The sequence below is a fragment of the Pogona vitticeps genome, chromosome 1 (assembly GCF_051106095.1).
Source record: "Pogona vitticeps strain Pit_001003342236 chromosome 1, PviZW2.1, whole genome shotgun sequence".
Lineage (NCBI taxonomy): Eukaryota > Metazoa > Chordata > Lepidosauria > Squamata > Agamidae > Pogona > Pogona vitticeps.
This window is the reverse complement of record NC_135783.1, coordinates 28,986,302-29,001,338: the sequence shown is the minus strand read 5'-3', so window position 1 is coordinate 29,001,338 and position 15,037 is coordinate 28,986,302. Positions and strand designations below refer to the sequence as shown.

At 42.2% G+C, this 15,037-nt stretch overlaps 2 protein-coding genes across 5 annotated transcripts in view; one reads left to right on the top strand and one right to left on the bottom strand.

The window, feature by feature from the left end:
* DTL (denticleless E3 ubiquitin protein ligase adapter) overlaps positions 1 to 11,234 on the bottom strand; it is a 34,707-nt gene extending 23,473 nt beyond the window's left edge. The window contains exons 1-8 of one of the 3 annotated variants that reach the window (XM_072990054.2): positions 11,098 to 11,234; positions 8,615 to 8,740; positions 8,307 to 8,405; positions 6,794 to 6,855; positions 5,382 to 5,502; positions 4,113 to 4,178; positions 3,725 to 3,840; positions 2,096 to 2,169 (exon numbers count right to left, since the gene is read on the bottom strand). In XM_072990054.2, coding sequence (XP_072846155.2) covers positions 2,096 to 2,169; positions 3,725 to 3,840; positions 4,113 to 4,178; positions 5,382 to 5,502; positions 6,794 to 6,855; positions 8,307 to 8,405; positions 8,615 to 8,657 — 581 coding nt within the window. In that variant the 5' untranslated portion in view covers positions 8,658 to 8,740; positions 11,098 to 11,234. The other 2 variants (XM_072990053.2, XM_020794597.3) reach the window with 2 other exon arrangements.
* Positions 11,102 to 15,037, top strand: part of INTS7 (integrator complex subunit 7) — a 62,353-nt gene continuing 58,417 nt past the window's right edge. For both annotated transcript variants that reach the window (XM_078382944.1, XM_020794634.3), the window contains exons 1-3: positions 11,102 to 11,234; positions 13,718 to 13,847; positions 14,554 to 14,700. In XM_078382944.1, the coding sequence (XP_078239070.1) occupies positions 11,144 to 11,234; positions 13,718 to 13,847; positions 14,554 to 14,700 (368 nt within the window). In that variant the 5' untranslated portion in view covers positions 11,102 to 11,143. The remainder of the gene's footprint in view (positions 11,235 to 13,717; positions 13,848 to 14,553; positions 14,701 to 15,037) is intronic.

Sequence of the window (15,037 nt, the reverse complement as noted above, 5' to 3'; positions counted from 1 at the left end):
CTCAGCACATCCAGAATTATAGCAATTAAACTTACATCATCAGAAACAAACGTTTTCTTTTAAATGAACTAGTAGAGGCATATGTTAAGTGTCAGCTCACTGACAGGACTCCTCATCTCCAATATGTATTAGGCAGACTGCACATTCTATACTAAACTGTAGCTACAGTTGCTGATACCTAAGGAAAATGGAACCATCCCATGATTAGAGAAACAACATACTAGGTCTGAGTATCTGGGAGGGGAAGATGCTGTACCCCTTGCTTCATAGTCCCGTGCAAAGTAGGAAGATTCATTGTGCTGCCTGCCCCTTCTTTGTCCTGAACTTACTCAAAAACTCTGCTGAACCAACAAACCTTCTCCAACCAGATACACTTCCAGATGTGTTGGACTATGCTTCCCATCAGCCGCAGCCAGTATGGTGACACACAGCTGGGGAAGCATGGCTTAAACAGACACAAGTGAATCAATATGCAAACTTTTGGGTTCCGCTAGGTGTACATCCAGTGCAAACTAGAGCAGAATCACTGAATCCTCTGAACAACTGACTCCCCTCCACACCCTTCCCTGCTTCCTTAGTGGGATTAAATAACGTGTTTCCTTGGTACATGAATGTTTGTCTTCTAAATCTAACACCCATAGCTGGACCATACAAAATCTCAACAAGAACCAGTGTGTTGTACTGGTTAGAGACTTGCAGGGTTATAATGAAAACTGCCCTAAGTTCAAGGGAAACAAAACAAAGAGTCAATACTATATTTATTAGCAGAAACAGAATTAATCAGTTTTATTTTGACTTAACTTGTACAGCCAAAAAGTAAATTTACAACATAATTGGTTTAGATTATTATGTGTGTTGTGGTTTTATTTTACTGTGCTGTTTGTAAATCAGTGAAAGATAACATCTCACACACATAGTTAAGAAAAATTACTTGACAAAGATTAATCTTGAAATAGCTAGGATACAACTAATCTGAGTTTTATATGAAGTGCTTTAAAATACAAGATAATTTCAAAACTGCCAGGCTTGTCCATTAACGCACTCCATTTATTGTTATTAATAAAATGTAACTACATTTTAAATAAAAAGGTTAAAAATGTTGTGGACCATATTACCGACTAGGACGAAAAGAAACAAGAGAAACTTTGTTCACAATGGGATTGAGCAACGTGGCTTCTGCCTGTCTGAAATTTCTCGTACCAGTTAAGGTGAGTGCCCGTAACACACTTTCTCACTCTGTTTAATATAAGAAATAAATAAAACAGCTAATGCATGGGCAGCTGCCTCACTTTATAGCTGTGGACAGTTTGCTAAACAAGAGAAGGCAGCAACAATGTGCATTCATGAATGCCAGGCAGAACTATGAGAACGTGGGAGAGGAAAAAACCTGTTTATTATGCATTATTTGCTAGGTTAGTTGTAAATGGGTAAGTCCTCTTGTAGTATGTCTATCTTCATCCTTCCATATTTCCACATCATTTTACTTATGAAGGCTTGGCTTATTTCAGTGCTGCTATTTGTATGATTTAGTTAAAGCCAAAGAACACACTCCTAGATAGAGACAGATTCAGCCCCATCCTATGACACTGTCTTGAAGTATACCTTAGTTCCTGTCACAAAGTTACAGGCTCTACAGAGGAGAGATATCTGGTGAAGAAATGGAGCTGGTCTGGTGAGGTTCCCATTATAGTCCGCTAGAGTTGGGCGCTTTGTACTGGCCCATCTCATCTCCCCAGTTGGCCGAGCCACTCACCCTGCTTCGTGCAACATTGGGGTTCTTTTTCTCTGGCAGCACTCCAAACCAGCCAGCAGCCCAGCCAATCCAGCCCTGCCTCTCCAAGGAGAATCCCTGCCCCACCTCCTCAATGAAGTGGTTGGCTACCTAAGGTGGGGCCGGCTTGGCCGGGCGCCTGGCTGGATTGGAGTGCACAGGGCCCCAGCGGTGCGCAAAGAAGGGTGGCTGGCGGGGTGTGAGATGGCCCAGCACATCACCTGCGATGTCACACTTTGTGCTTCGTATGAAGCACCCATCTCTACATTCCACCCCTTGAGTAGAGGAGGTAACAGGTGTTTGTTAAGAGAATGGCCTCCTTACCCATCAACTGCTCCTGCTGAAATCAAGGTGTGTTCATTCTGAAGCAACACCACTGTCACACTCTGTTGGAAGTCCTTTAACAAAGAAATGGAAAAAACAAGCTAATGCTATGGCAAAGTAGGTAATGCAATTTCAGACTGATTAAATGTTCCATATAAACACAGTTTTCAGTAAATACTGTTTCCTCTGTTCTGCATCTACCAAAACAGCATTCTTTTACTAACACCAAAGGAACAATGGTTGTATCACAGTTCTTCAGACTATAGTAAGATGCAGAACACAAATGAAAGCAAGGTACAGTAGTTCAGGCTGCAATCTTACCCTTAAGCCCCATCTGACCCCTTAATAAAGATGCATAAGATAGTGCTATTGGCCATACAAACAATCCCAAAAAAGTACTAGCCCACAAGAGAGGAAAGGTGCACCAATTCTCATATATGATGCCAGTTGTTATGTGCAGTCAAGTCAGAACTGACTTACAGCAACCCTAGTGAGGCTTTAAAGATAAACGAGATATTTAAGGAGAGGTTTTACCAGTTCCACTCCCCTAGTCAGTTTCCATGGCTGAGCAGAGATTCGCATCCAGACCTCCTGCATCTTAGTCCGTTACTTTATCCATTACACACCATACTGGGTATCTCTGTGACAACAGACACCCTTGTAGTTTTAAGATGCAACAGCTTTTACTTTATTGGTCAAGGCTGAACAGATTTTAGACTGTCCTTTGAAACTGCTGCCTAATCTTAAGAGCAAGTGGGACCAGGGGGCAGGCAGGGGGGACAAAGTTGCATCAACATAACATCTGTATAAGCCTGGATGCTCAGTGTTGTCAAATTCACAAACTACAGGGACTGTGTCTAAGATTCAGATGGGATGTTCAAACATTTTAGAGGGCAGGAGAACACGTGTGAAAAGATAGACTAAGGCTGAGGTGAGCTATCAGAGGTAGAATAGTCATGGAGATGGGAAAAGATGGAGCAAATCAGTTGCAAAGCATCTGGATGTACGAAGTTCCGGGTTCAACCTCTAGGAAAACAACATAATAGGCAGACCTCTGGCCAAGGAGCATCCTGTATTTAATAAATATATAGGTATGTGACTGTTCTCTTCTCCTAAAGGTAAGATGTTTGGTGTGATCCACGTGTGAAAGAAAGCAACTACACACAAAAGGGGTTGATTTCTCTCACATGTGAATCACACCAAACACATCTACACTCAGGGAAACACAACAATCACATACCTATATATTTATTAAATACAGGATGCTCCTCAGCCAGAGGTCTTTGCTGCTATGTTCACGCATCACCCTAAAAGAAAGGGGTGATGAGTGAACTTCGTGTACCAAACTGAACGTAATCATTTAGGAAGGGTTCTAAGATTTTATTTTTTAAAAAGCATTGCTTCTCTGTCTGCTCCCCTGGGAGGATAGGTAATGTCAAAGGTCGTGTGGGTCTGCTGCCTGGCGTTTGTTCTTCCTTGGCACCAGCTCAGCATTTCCTATTCCCATTGTTTTAGTTTCTGGTCTTGGCAGATCTCAGCATCATGGGATGAGGGATGCAGAACCACATAGAATGGCACCTTTCTAAAAGCAACATGAAGTCAAATATTCCTCAGCTTCCAAATCCTTACCACTGAAGGAGCAAGCCCTCTCACATTCTGCTTTTTCTTCTTTAGTTTGGATGGCGTCTGCTTATCTAATATGTTGTGGGCTCCACTTATTTGTTTCACTTGTCTGTAAAATCCATCTGAAAGGCAGTTTTGAAAACAGTACTCTTTAAAAAAAAACTCTTACTGCACTGTAGCAGCACACCAAAATGGATTAATTAGGGCTACGTAGATACCCCAGTAAGGAGGGGGAATGATTAAACTGTAGCAAACAGTATCTTTTTAACTAGAGTTTTTAACTAGAGTTAAAAAGAGATGACCCATGTTGAAGTCCCTCATATACTTCACTGGGTGATCTAGAGCCAATCAGTTATGTCTTAAAATTGGAAGAGGTGGGGAGAAATAAGCATACCTTTCTTATTGCACCGAGTGTCCCAGACCATGATGTTTCCATCTCTTCCTCCAGTGCAGAACACAGCTGTTAAATATACAAGCAGGGCTGTTCTTTTAAGCAGGCAATACAGAATGCCATTCATGAAGGTCTCTCTGCCTTTAGTCTCCCCTCAGCCACCAGTCTAGATCCATAATGAGGCTTTTAAAAAAAACCTCCAAAGATGTGCATGGATGTTTTAAATATATATATTTAAATAAACATATATATACTACTTTTTTTTAACTTTTACTTTTATTAGATTTTACCCCGCCCCACCCCCCCCAGACAAAGTCTACTCGGGGCAGCTTACACACATGATAAAAAACATAATAACGTAGCAAACATCATAAAATCATCCAATACAACATAACTTTAACACTTATTTCTAAAACATTGCTGAGATGAAATAACTCAGAAAACAAAGAATAAAGATCGGTTAATTGACTGGAGGGAAGGCCTGCCTAAAGAGCCAAGTTTTTAAATGGCTTTTAAAAACACCCAGAAAGGGTGCCAGATAGATTTATGTTGGGAGGCTGTTCCATAGCCGAGGGGCCACTGCCAAGAAGGCCCGGTTTCTTGTTCTTTCTTTCCAGGCATGTCTTGGCGTTAGGCCCCTCAGTCGTTCCTGCTGGCTATGTCAGGTGATTCAGGTAGATCTATAGTATGAAGAGGGGGAAAGAAAGCTGTTGGAGAATAAAATGGCTAATTATCAGATTAATTCTCTCCTTTGGTACTCACAGAGGAGCCTTAAATAGCCAGCTGCCGTGGGGAGCGGCAACAATTTTCAGTGTGTTGCTGTTGAGAAGTGAAAAGTGTACTGTATTTAAATCTGTGATTATAGCCTTAACCATTACAAGCCATCTTGGGTGTCCTATGGCGGGAAAGGCGGCATATACATAACAAACAATCCACCCCAAGTGCTGTAATCTCTCTGCTGTTCCATAGACTGCAATTAGCTTTTTTTTTTCTCCAAAGAACCGTCACTGACACAAGTGGAGGCTTTTTCTTCTAAGTCTAATTGCAATGCAGAACAGCATGAGTGGTGTGGAGGGCAAGCAGCTGGGACTGAGAGACAGGCTTCATCTAGCCCTTCAGAACCCTTGTTGCACAAGCAGAGATTCCGTCACAGAACACTTGGTGCAGCCACAGCCGAACTTGGCATTAAGGGACCTTCCCTCAGTTCCATTGTTTTTTATGTCAATTAAGTTCGTACTGAGAGTCACTCTAGATGACCATATTAATATTTACCTCTCTCAAATTTAGAGAAAGCCACTGACTTGAGGCTGCACTGGTGTCCTTTGCACACTCCGAGTAGTTCACCAGTCCTTACATCCCATACTTTAGCAGTCTGGTCTCCTGAAGCAGTAACCTTAGAGAAGACAAACACCATTTCAGTCCTTTTCACACCAAAAGAGAAGAAATCCTGTGGAAGCCTGGAGTCTATAAGTGAATTGTGGCAGGAGCTCTTCTGATGGCAACTGTATGTGTCACCCCAAAATGGTGCAAATCGTCAGATAAAGCTATACTTTTTCTCAGAAATAAATCCAACCAGATCAAAGCAAAGCATGTTGTTTATATATTGCCCCATAGCACTTTAAGCACTCTCTGGGTGGTTTAGTTTTTAATTATGCAGGCTACAAATTGCTTCCTGCCACAGTAAGCTGGGTTCTCAGTCTATCTACCTTGGAAGGATGGAAGGCTGAGTTAACTGAGCTTGCTACCTGAGCCCATTGGAACTGAAATCAGGCTGTGTGCAGAGACTTGACTGCACCACTAGTTTAACCACTGCCCCCAAGGTTCCTACAAGATCAGTGGAATATACAACCAAGTAAGAGCCTACAGAACTGCAGCCTTACAAAGCAGGTATACAGATGGACTGAGAGGAAGGTGTAGGATTGAAAGATAATGGACATATGCATAACACACCCCAATATTCAGTGTGCAAGACAATATCCTTGTAGAATCAAAAGAAAAAAGGATTTTGGAAGTCATCCAGTTTAACTCTCTCTTCAATTGAGAACATGCTTCAGTATGTTTGAGAGATGGCCACTCTTTCTACACACTCTACATACTGAACTATTGCCAAAAATAAATAAATAAAAACCCAAGGAAGTATTTTTCAATGTCAAACAGCTCACATCATTACAGGCCTTGTACTCATGTGGAACAGACATGTGTCCCTGCAACTTCCAGTCCTTGGTTTTAGTTTTAAAAATAAAAGCTGCTAATTGAACTCCAAAACATCTGATGTGGGTGGAGTTATTCTAAAGAACCAGAACCAGCTTAAAAGGTATACAAGCCACAAGATATACCAATCATTCATAGACCCTAGCCACACAGTTTCTCATCTTGCCTATTCAATTTCTAAAAAAATATAAGTACAGTCAAGATATCGGTAAATGTCTTGAAAGAGAATTCCAAATTATCACACTGTCTACACCTCCAATTTTTAATATTCCATCAAAGCAGTGCTTTTTCCCTTGGCTTTCCTGAATCATAGAAGACATGGTGAAGAATGTATCACAAGGTGAGATAAAGGAAAATAAACCTTTATCCACATGGCTGACTTGCTAGGCTGTTCTTACTGGAGTAGCAAGAAAAAAAGGGGGGCACTCTTAAACCTGTAGCACATAGGCAAAGAATCATATTAGTTTACTCACAATTTTATGTTCCCTGGGCATCCATGCAAGATCAAAAACAGCATTTGAGTGAGCCTGCCACTCTGATGGGGGAAAAGGGGCATATATTAGTTCCAAATATAATAGCATCAACCCTAAAGGTAAAGGTAAAGGTTCCCCTTGACAATTTTTTTGTCCAGTCGTGTCCGACTTTAGGGGGCGGCGCTCATCCTGCTCTTCAAGCCATAGAGCCAGCGTTTGTCTAAAGACAATCTTTCCGTGGTCACATGGCCAGTGTGATTTAGACACGGAACGCTGTTTACCTTCCCACCGAAGTGGTCCCTATTTATCTACTTGCATTTGCATGCTTTCGAACCGCTAGGTTGGCGGGAGCTGGGACAGGCGACGGGCGCTCACTCCGTTGCGTGGATTCGATCTTACGACTGCTTGGTCTTCTGACCCTGCAGCACAGGCTTCTGCGGTTTAGTCCACAGCGCCACCACGTCCCTACTACAGCATACAGCATCAACCCTACTGGAGCAGAATATAAATTTCTGAAGTATTTTCTCCAAGCTTGCAAAAGAGCTTTCAGCTTGTCATGGAGGTTTAGCAGAAGGGAAACACAACTGCAGAGCAGGAATGAAAAAGAATGAAGTGGGGCAAGGCACTGGACTATACCCCTCCAAAACAGGGGTGAGCAAATGTAACCCTCCAGATCTTCGGGGATTACAATTCTCAGAAGTGCTTACCAGTGACTTGTGATGAGCAGAGTTCTAAATCAAAAAAATCCAGAGGTCACATTCATCAAAAGTTTAGCTCTGCAGTGTGTAGGGTGAGGAAGGCAACTTGTGATATTATTGAGATGTTCCTTGAAATGTTATTGAATTACAATTCCCAACAAACCCTAGTCAACATGGCCAGTGATGAGATATCATCGGAGTTGCAGTTTAATGATATCTGAATGGTGACAAGCTACCCATTCATAAAGCAAACTAGAGTTACAAAAAATGCATACAAATAGACCTCTTTTACAGCCTTTCGAGTACAGTGGTGCCTCGCTTGATGACGATAATCCATTCCGTTCAAATTAAGCGAAATCATTGTCAAGCAAAATTAAAAAACCCATTAGAATGCATTAGGAACCGGTTAATGCGTTCTAATGGGTGAAATACCTCATCGTCCTCTGAAGATCCTGCATAAGGCAGCAATTTTCCAGTGCTTGTAAAGTGAGCAATCAATGCTGAAAACAGCGGGGGAGCCATTTTGCACAGCAGGCAGCCATTTTGCGACCCACTGATCAGCTGTTTTAAAATCATTGTTAAGCAAACAATCGATTCCCAAAGCAGGGAACTGATTGTTGTCAAATGAAAAAAGCCCATAGGAACATCGATCACAATAGCAAAAAAATATCGTAAATTTGTCGTTTAACAAGGTAATCATTAAGCAGGGCACAACTGTATTGAAATTTTATTTGTTTTCGTTAAGAACTGACAATTATCTAATCAAAGGGCAATCCAGTACCTAGTTCAATTCCAAGTTAAACTTTTCCATTTACCTCTGAAAACTTGCTTGCTGCTTGTACAGGCATGTGTATCATACAGCCTAACAAATCCTTCTTCATTTGCAACAGCAAGGATGTGTTCCACGTCTGGAGCTGAAAACAAGGAATTGTGTTCACGTAATTGCTAGGATTATATTCTGTAAAGTGCAATGTACCTACCTGACAGGACAAATGCATAACGTACTATAAAAACCAAATATTACATAGCAGCGTGGAAACAACAAAGTGGATTTCAAAATAAAGTAGCAAGATACAGCAGCGTTTAGTCTGTTTGTGTGGCAGACCTTTATAACTTCCGTTACCTGTTGAAAATGTGCAGCCAAAAGGAGGAACTGGCATTCCCATTTCTCCATAGGAAGGATGATCATCTTCTGTAGTACAGCAATAACTTTCTAAAAGATGGTGTAAGGAAAGCCTTGACAGCAGACCTAAAATGAAACAATAACTTAAAATGGGCTTCTAGGCTCTGCTCTTTTGAAAGTCAAGCAACAAAACACTACAACAAAGTTTACAAGAATTGGCACCTGTCACTTTATTTCTATTGTTTAAGGGTAAACTATCCTATAGTAAAAGATCTGTTTGCATATTCACAGCACATGTGCCTGTATTGCATTTTCAACGCAGTCAATGCCTCTTCCCATTTCTTACCATAAATGCATGTTAACTCAAAGACTATTCTGAATCAAGTTCAGTCTTGCTTTTCCCTTGTCTTTGCATCTTCCAGTTTTAGGTATAGGTCAAGAGGACAATGGCTTTGCTGTCACACTCCAAGTCATGTGTTGCAGAAAGAGGAGCTAACACAGCGCAGAGGTGTTCCTGACATGTACCTTGTTTGCCCAAAAATAAGACCTAGTATGATTGTTCAGGATGCTCGTAATATAAGCCGTACCTCAAAAATAATTTATTTTATTTATTTATTTTTAATAACCCCCAGTTAAGTGAAACCCCGCCCTCCAACATTGTGTAGCAACCAGAAGATGACATGACTATATTGGAATAAATGTAGATTGTTGTACATGAAAAAAATAAAACATCCCCTGAAAATAAGCCCTAATGCATTTTAGGAGCAAAAATTAATATAAGACCCTGTGTTATTTTCGGGGGAACACGGTATATTTGCCAGTATAACTGAATTAACAGAACCAGCTTCAAAGAAAGAAGGCACAGTATGGCAGGGCGTATCAGCTTTGCAACAGTTTCCAGCAGGGGTGTTGTGCTTCTATTATAACTTCTTTCCATTTGTTTTTTCTTCCCATGTTTTATCCCCAGGCTAGACATAAGAGTCTGAAATGGAGGACATCTGAAATTGTAAGAATTTCCTCCATTACAACAAGAGCTGTGTTCAAATATCTGCAGGCTCCAATCACATGCCTTCTAAGTCATCATACTCCCTAACTAGCCAGTTGGATCAATACTTTTGTGTATGTATGTCCCCACACCTCTGCATTTCAGAACGCCTTAAAAAGATTCTTTTTTCCTATAGAATCAAAAGAATCAGGTAAAACCATTATTAAAGCATCATATATTTTTTTCAGATCTGAGGAAGAATGAAAGACATACTTCTATTAAGTCCTGATAAAAATGGAGCTCAAGGCCTAACAAGTGATGAGGATAAAGGAAAAGAGAGTCAGGTTTGCTTTGATTCCAATACAGCTGATGCATCCTTGTTGGGGTCCAGGTCTTTTAGTCAGTAATCCCTGTATTCTGACACACCCCAAATGTCACTTTAATTGCCCTCTGCAACAAGACAAGGTTAACAGCTTGGGGGTGTAAGTAATCTGAATGGCGTGCTGTGGTTGCACTTCGACCAGGTCATTCATCTCCGCCATGCAGCACACAGGGCAACCTGAGGCCACAGACCACCTACCATCTCTTAGGCTAATCTACATCAGAGCAAAGGGGAAAGGGCAGAAACACCCCCCAAGACTTGTTCGGAGGCTGCAAGGGATGTGGAGAAGTATAAATAGAACACAATTTAAAAAAAAATTTTTTTACGAGGCATGGAATTTGGGGGCCTGTTGTGCAAAACAGTGACGTTTCCCTCTCCCGAAATGCATAACATTCCCAAGTTAGAGGAAGAAAAACCTCGGTTTCCACAACAACATAATTCAAAATTAGAGACTGCAAACTGGGAGCTTTGGGGAGGGGTCCGAAATTTCCTCCGTCTCGTCCCCTCCCCCGCCCGCCATTCAAGCACACGTTCCCTCAACGCATACCGTGCGGCCCCGACTGGCACCGATGAAACAGGGAGCGACACAGCATAGTGGCGGCGACGACAGACCCCCAACCCGACAGACTCCCCACGAACCGTTCGCCGGAAGCCCAGCAGAGACTTTCTCTTGCTAGCCTAAACTCCCGCCAGAACGAAGTACGCGCCAAAGTGATTTCGCGCTCACCGATTGGATGTCGTAGGACACGAAACTCCGCCTTCTCCTTTCTATTGGTTTCTCCCCCCCCCCGCGGGAAGAAGGCCACGCCTACAAGCCTCCCTTTCTGGCCAGATCCAACCACGAACGCGCCTCCCTTTTCTGCAACTGCGCATGCGTACCCAGTTCTCCTATCCCTTAGTTCTCACTCGTTTCCTTTGAAACGAAGAACGTCCTCGCAAGGGCGAAGCGCATGCTCACTACCAGCGCGACGGCGGGAACGTAATGGCGCAGGCGCCGCAAGCAATGTGGCGTCTGCACATGCGTGGTAGCTGTCGCTTGAGCAGGCAGGGAAGCGCGGCGGGTTGAGGAGTTCGTGTGTTTTTTGTAGGCGGGGGAGGGGAAGCAATACGTGATACCTTTTCCCTTCCTCCCCTCGGAAGCTCTTGTATAACACGGTACAGCATGGCCTCAGCTTCCAAATCTTTCCTCGCCGATGCCGGCTATGGGGAACAAGAGCTTGATGCCAACTCTGCCCTCATGGAGCTGGATAAAGGTAAGGCAGAAAGCGTAGGCGATCCGCGCATGCGCCGGTCTGATCGGTCCCCGTCAGAAGCCCCGCCCCTTCGGTGTGAGGCGGGGAGTTTGAGGCGGTTTGCGCTCGTGTGAGGCAGAAAGTAGCGGAGTCTTAGTACAAGGCCTTAAGCAGGACTGTCTATAAACTGTTGGGTAGCTCAGTGGTTTAGTTTGAGAGTTCGGTTTCCCCACTGTGTCTGTTTGATAGAGGCTGGACTCCGTTGTTCAAAGATTATTATGTATTTGAGCTAACCCAATAGCTCAGTGAGTTAGGTCTCTGGCTATGGAGCCAGAGGTTGGGAGTTCGAGTCTCCCCACTGTCCCTTCCTATGACTAGAGCCAGCCTGTGTGGCCTTCGGCAAGCGCCACAGTCCCAGGGTGGTGGCTCCTTCAGAAGAAGGGAATGGGAAATTACCTCTCAGTGTAGTACAGTACAGTATATAGAAAACTCTGGAAAGGATCACCCTATGTTAGAAGTGACTTGTTGGCAAATGGTTATGATTATTACGCTGGCTTTATTGTGGCATAAGCCTCTTTGTTTTATTTCTGTATTACATGATGGGCTGGCTTTGTTTATGAAACCACAGTATAGTTCCCCCCTCATTTTGAAGCAGTCTTTTAAAAGCATTTCAGATTTTTTTTAAAAAAAAAAAAATTAAAAATGGAGGATAGGTAAAGGTAAAGGTTCCCCTTGACAATTTTTGTCCAGTCGTGTTCGACTCTAGGGGGCGGTGCTCATCCAGAAAAACAAAACACATAGCCCTCTGTGAAAGGCTGGCTCTTCTGACCAGCCCCTCTAGTTGGCATCTATCCAGTGTTGCAAAATCAGTCTTTCTGCAGTTGTAAAGAGAGTGCTTAATTTCCAAGAAGCAGGTATATAATTTAAAAGCATGCAAACAGCAGCAAAGATCAAAGATTGGTCTAGTACGAAATTGATCTGAGCAACACTAGATGCTGTTCAACGTCCTGCATACAAAGCACGTAACCATAGTCTCTCGAGACTATGAATAACTACTCGCAAAAGTGACCTGATGAAGAAACCTACCTGATAGAAGTCCCAGAAATAATATTAGTATTATTTGAACTTGAAAAGTATAATGAGAATATATAAGTATGCCTCGCATAACGAGCGCACCGTTTAACAACGAATCCGCATAGCGATCTATTTTTTAATGGGTAAAACATCGCATTGCGATGATCGGTAAGCGTTTCGCATTGCGATGTTTTTCTAACAGCTGATTGGCGGTTCCAAAATGGCCACTGCAACCATTTTTGCGCAGTTTCCTCGCTTACCGAGGGCGCGAAAATGGCGGCGCTATGGAGGATCTTCGCTGAACGGTGAGTTTGGGCCCCGTAGGAACGTTTAATGCGTTCCTATGGGTTTTTCCGTTCCGTTTAGCGATGTTTCCTCATAGCGACGATTAATCCGGAACGTCGCTATGCGGGGCACCACTGTATAATGAAAAGTATAAATGAGAAAAGCTGGAAGAGCATAGGAGCAGATAGTGCATTGAAGACCAAGGGAGAAAGAAAGTTACTCTGCCAGACCAGACCAGATGGGCGGGATATAAATCAAATAAATAAATAAATAAATAGTGTCAAAAATGCATGCTTAGTTTTGTAGCTGTTCCAGAAGAATCTTGAATGAGCAATCTCCAAAATGTTCTGTCCTCAACAGCCTTGCTCAGCCCTTGTAAACTGAAGGCTGTGGGCTCCTTTATAGACTCTATCTCACTGGTGGAAATACTTTGCTATATGTTACCATTGGTATGACACACCTGTTACTTTATTTTATTTGTTACATTTATACTCAACCCATCCTAGTGCCTAAGCATTACTCTGGGCAGCTAACAACAGTTAAAACATTAACTATCCAATTCTACCCATGAGAAGATAGATACAATAAAGAGAATCAATAGACAGTAAAACTTAGAAGAAGAACAAAAGGAAACCAGGATGACAAATCAAAATCAATAGTCAATCCAATTCATGGATCCACTGGGATGTCAAAGGGGTAAGATGTTTCTAAAGGCCTCTTCAAACAAAATGTGTTTTATCCATTTTCTGAAGGTCAGGGGAGAGAGAGAGAGAGCCAGGCAAATATTTATGGGTAATGCATTCCATAGTGTTGCTGTTACCACCTAGAAGGCAATGCCTTTTCTCTGAAAATATGATCAGTGGCAATTATTGTTTTGGGGCCAGGTTAAAACTTACATACTCTGTTAACCTTCAGAGCCAGTTTATATTTGGTATGGGTTTCTTAAAGTGTCTGATTTGCTTTTTGTTTTACTCTGTAGTCAAATTTTTGGACTAACAGGCAAAGCCCTTTTTTTATTATACTGTATACCAATTTCATCTCTTTTACACAGCATTGAAATGAAAACACCACATACTTGTTTGTTGCTTTACACACTGCTTCACCTTCTTTACATCATTCATACTGCCTTTTGTTATTTGTCACAGGTCTTCGATCTGGCAAATTGGGGGAACAGTGTGAAGCTGTTGTCCGTTTTCCCAGACTCTTTCAGAAATATCCATTCCCGATTCTAATTAATTCAGCATTCTTAAAGCTAGCTGATGTTTTCAGAGTTGGGTAGGTAAAACCTCTTTGTTCCTGATTCTTAGTATTCATCCAAATGTACAGTATTGTTAATTCAAAACACTGGTAGGAGCTTTTTCATGTACAATTTGAAAACAAGATTCAAGAAATACTGCCTTTTTTCATAGGCCCCTGTCTGCTTAGGAGTAGGTCATGTGGAGATATCCTGTTGCAGTATGTTCTGCAAAGACCAGAGAGAAGGCCTTCTTGATACCCATGCCCAGGCTTTAGAACTTCCTCCTGAGGAAAACACACCTTATCACTTCCTTAATGACCCTTCAATGAATAGCAAACTCTCCTCTCTTTTTTTAACATTTTAGTGTTAAGCTCTGTCAGTGGTTCTTCCAATTTTTTAACTGTGCTGTAGAATTTCATTTAAATGTTATCCCAGAGCACAGAGTGCTGTCCTCTGAAGATGCCGGCCACAGAGACTTGTGAAACGTTAGGAGGAACAACCTTCAGAACACGGCCAAAGAGCCCGAAAAACCCACAACAACCGTTATTTCTATCTATTTGTTTCACTTTTTCCTCCTTTTTTTATTTTGTCACTTCATAGCTTTTAGCTCTGTTTTTAGTAGTGATGTTGTAGTTTGGAGGATGTTGGTCATCATTTTTCAGTCACTCGATGCAATGGACTCTTCAGGGGAAAGTAGGGTGCAAGTGTGGTAATTAATTAAATTAAATATATATATCAAAACAGAAACAACTTCCTGAGGCTGTGTGTTCTGAAGGTTACTCAGCAGAGCGAGAAGCACCTGGAAAAGATCCTGAACGTGGATGAGTTTGTGAAAAGAGTTTTTTCGGTTATTCATAGCAACGATCCTGTTGCTCGAGCAATCACACTGAGGTATGCATATGTAACGGAGCCAGGGACTGCCTGGCTGCTGTGTTTAGTAAGAGAGGTTTGAGGTAGACTGCTAGTTGGTGTAGCCACTAGTGCTTACATTTATGAGCAGGGAGATTTCAGGGTTCCTGATGAGGTCTTGCTCAATTCTACTACCTTAATGTCATTGGAATGTAAGACAGAAGAGATGAATTTGGTATTTTCTGCTTCCGTGTCATATGTTTTACGGCTGAATTATGATCCTTCTGCAAGGCTTGGGCTTTTGGGCAGCTTCTTGTTTCATTTAGTTTTAGAACATTACACCTGTATCCAGTGGTTTCCCTTCTGCTAGCAGAACAGA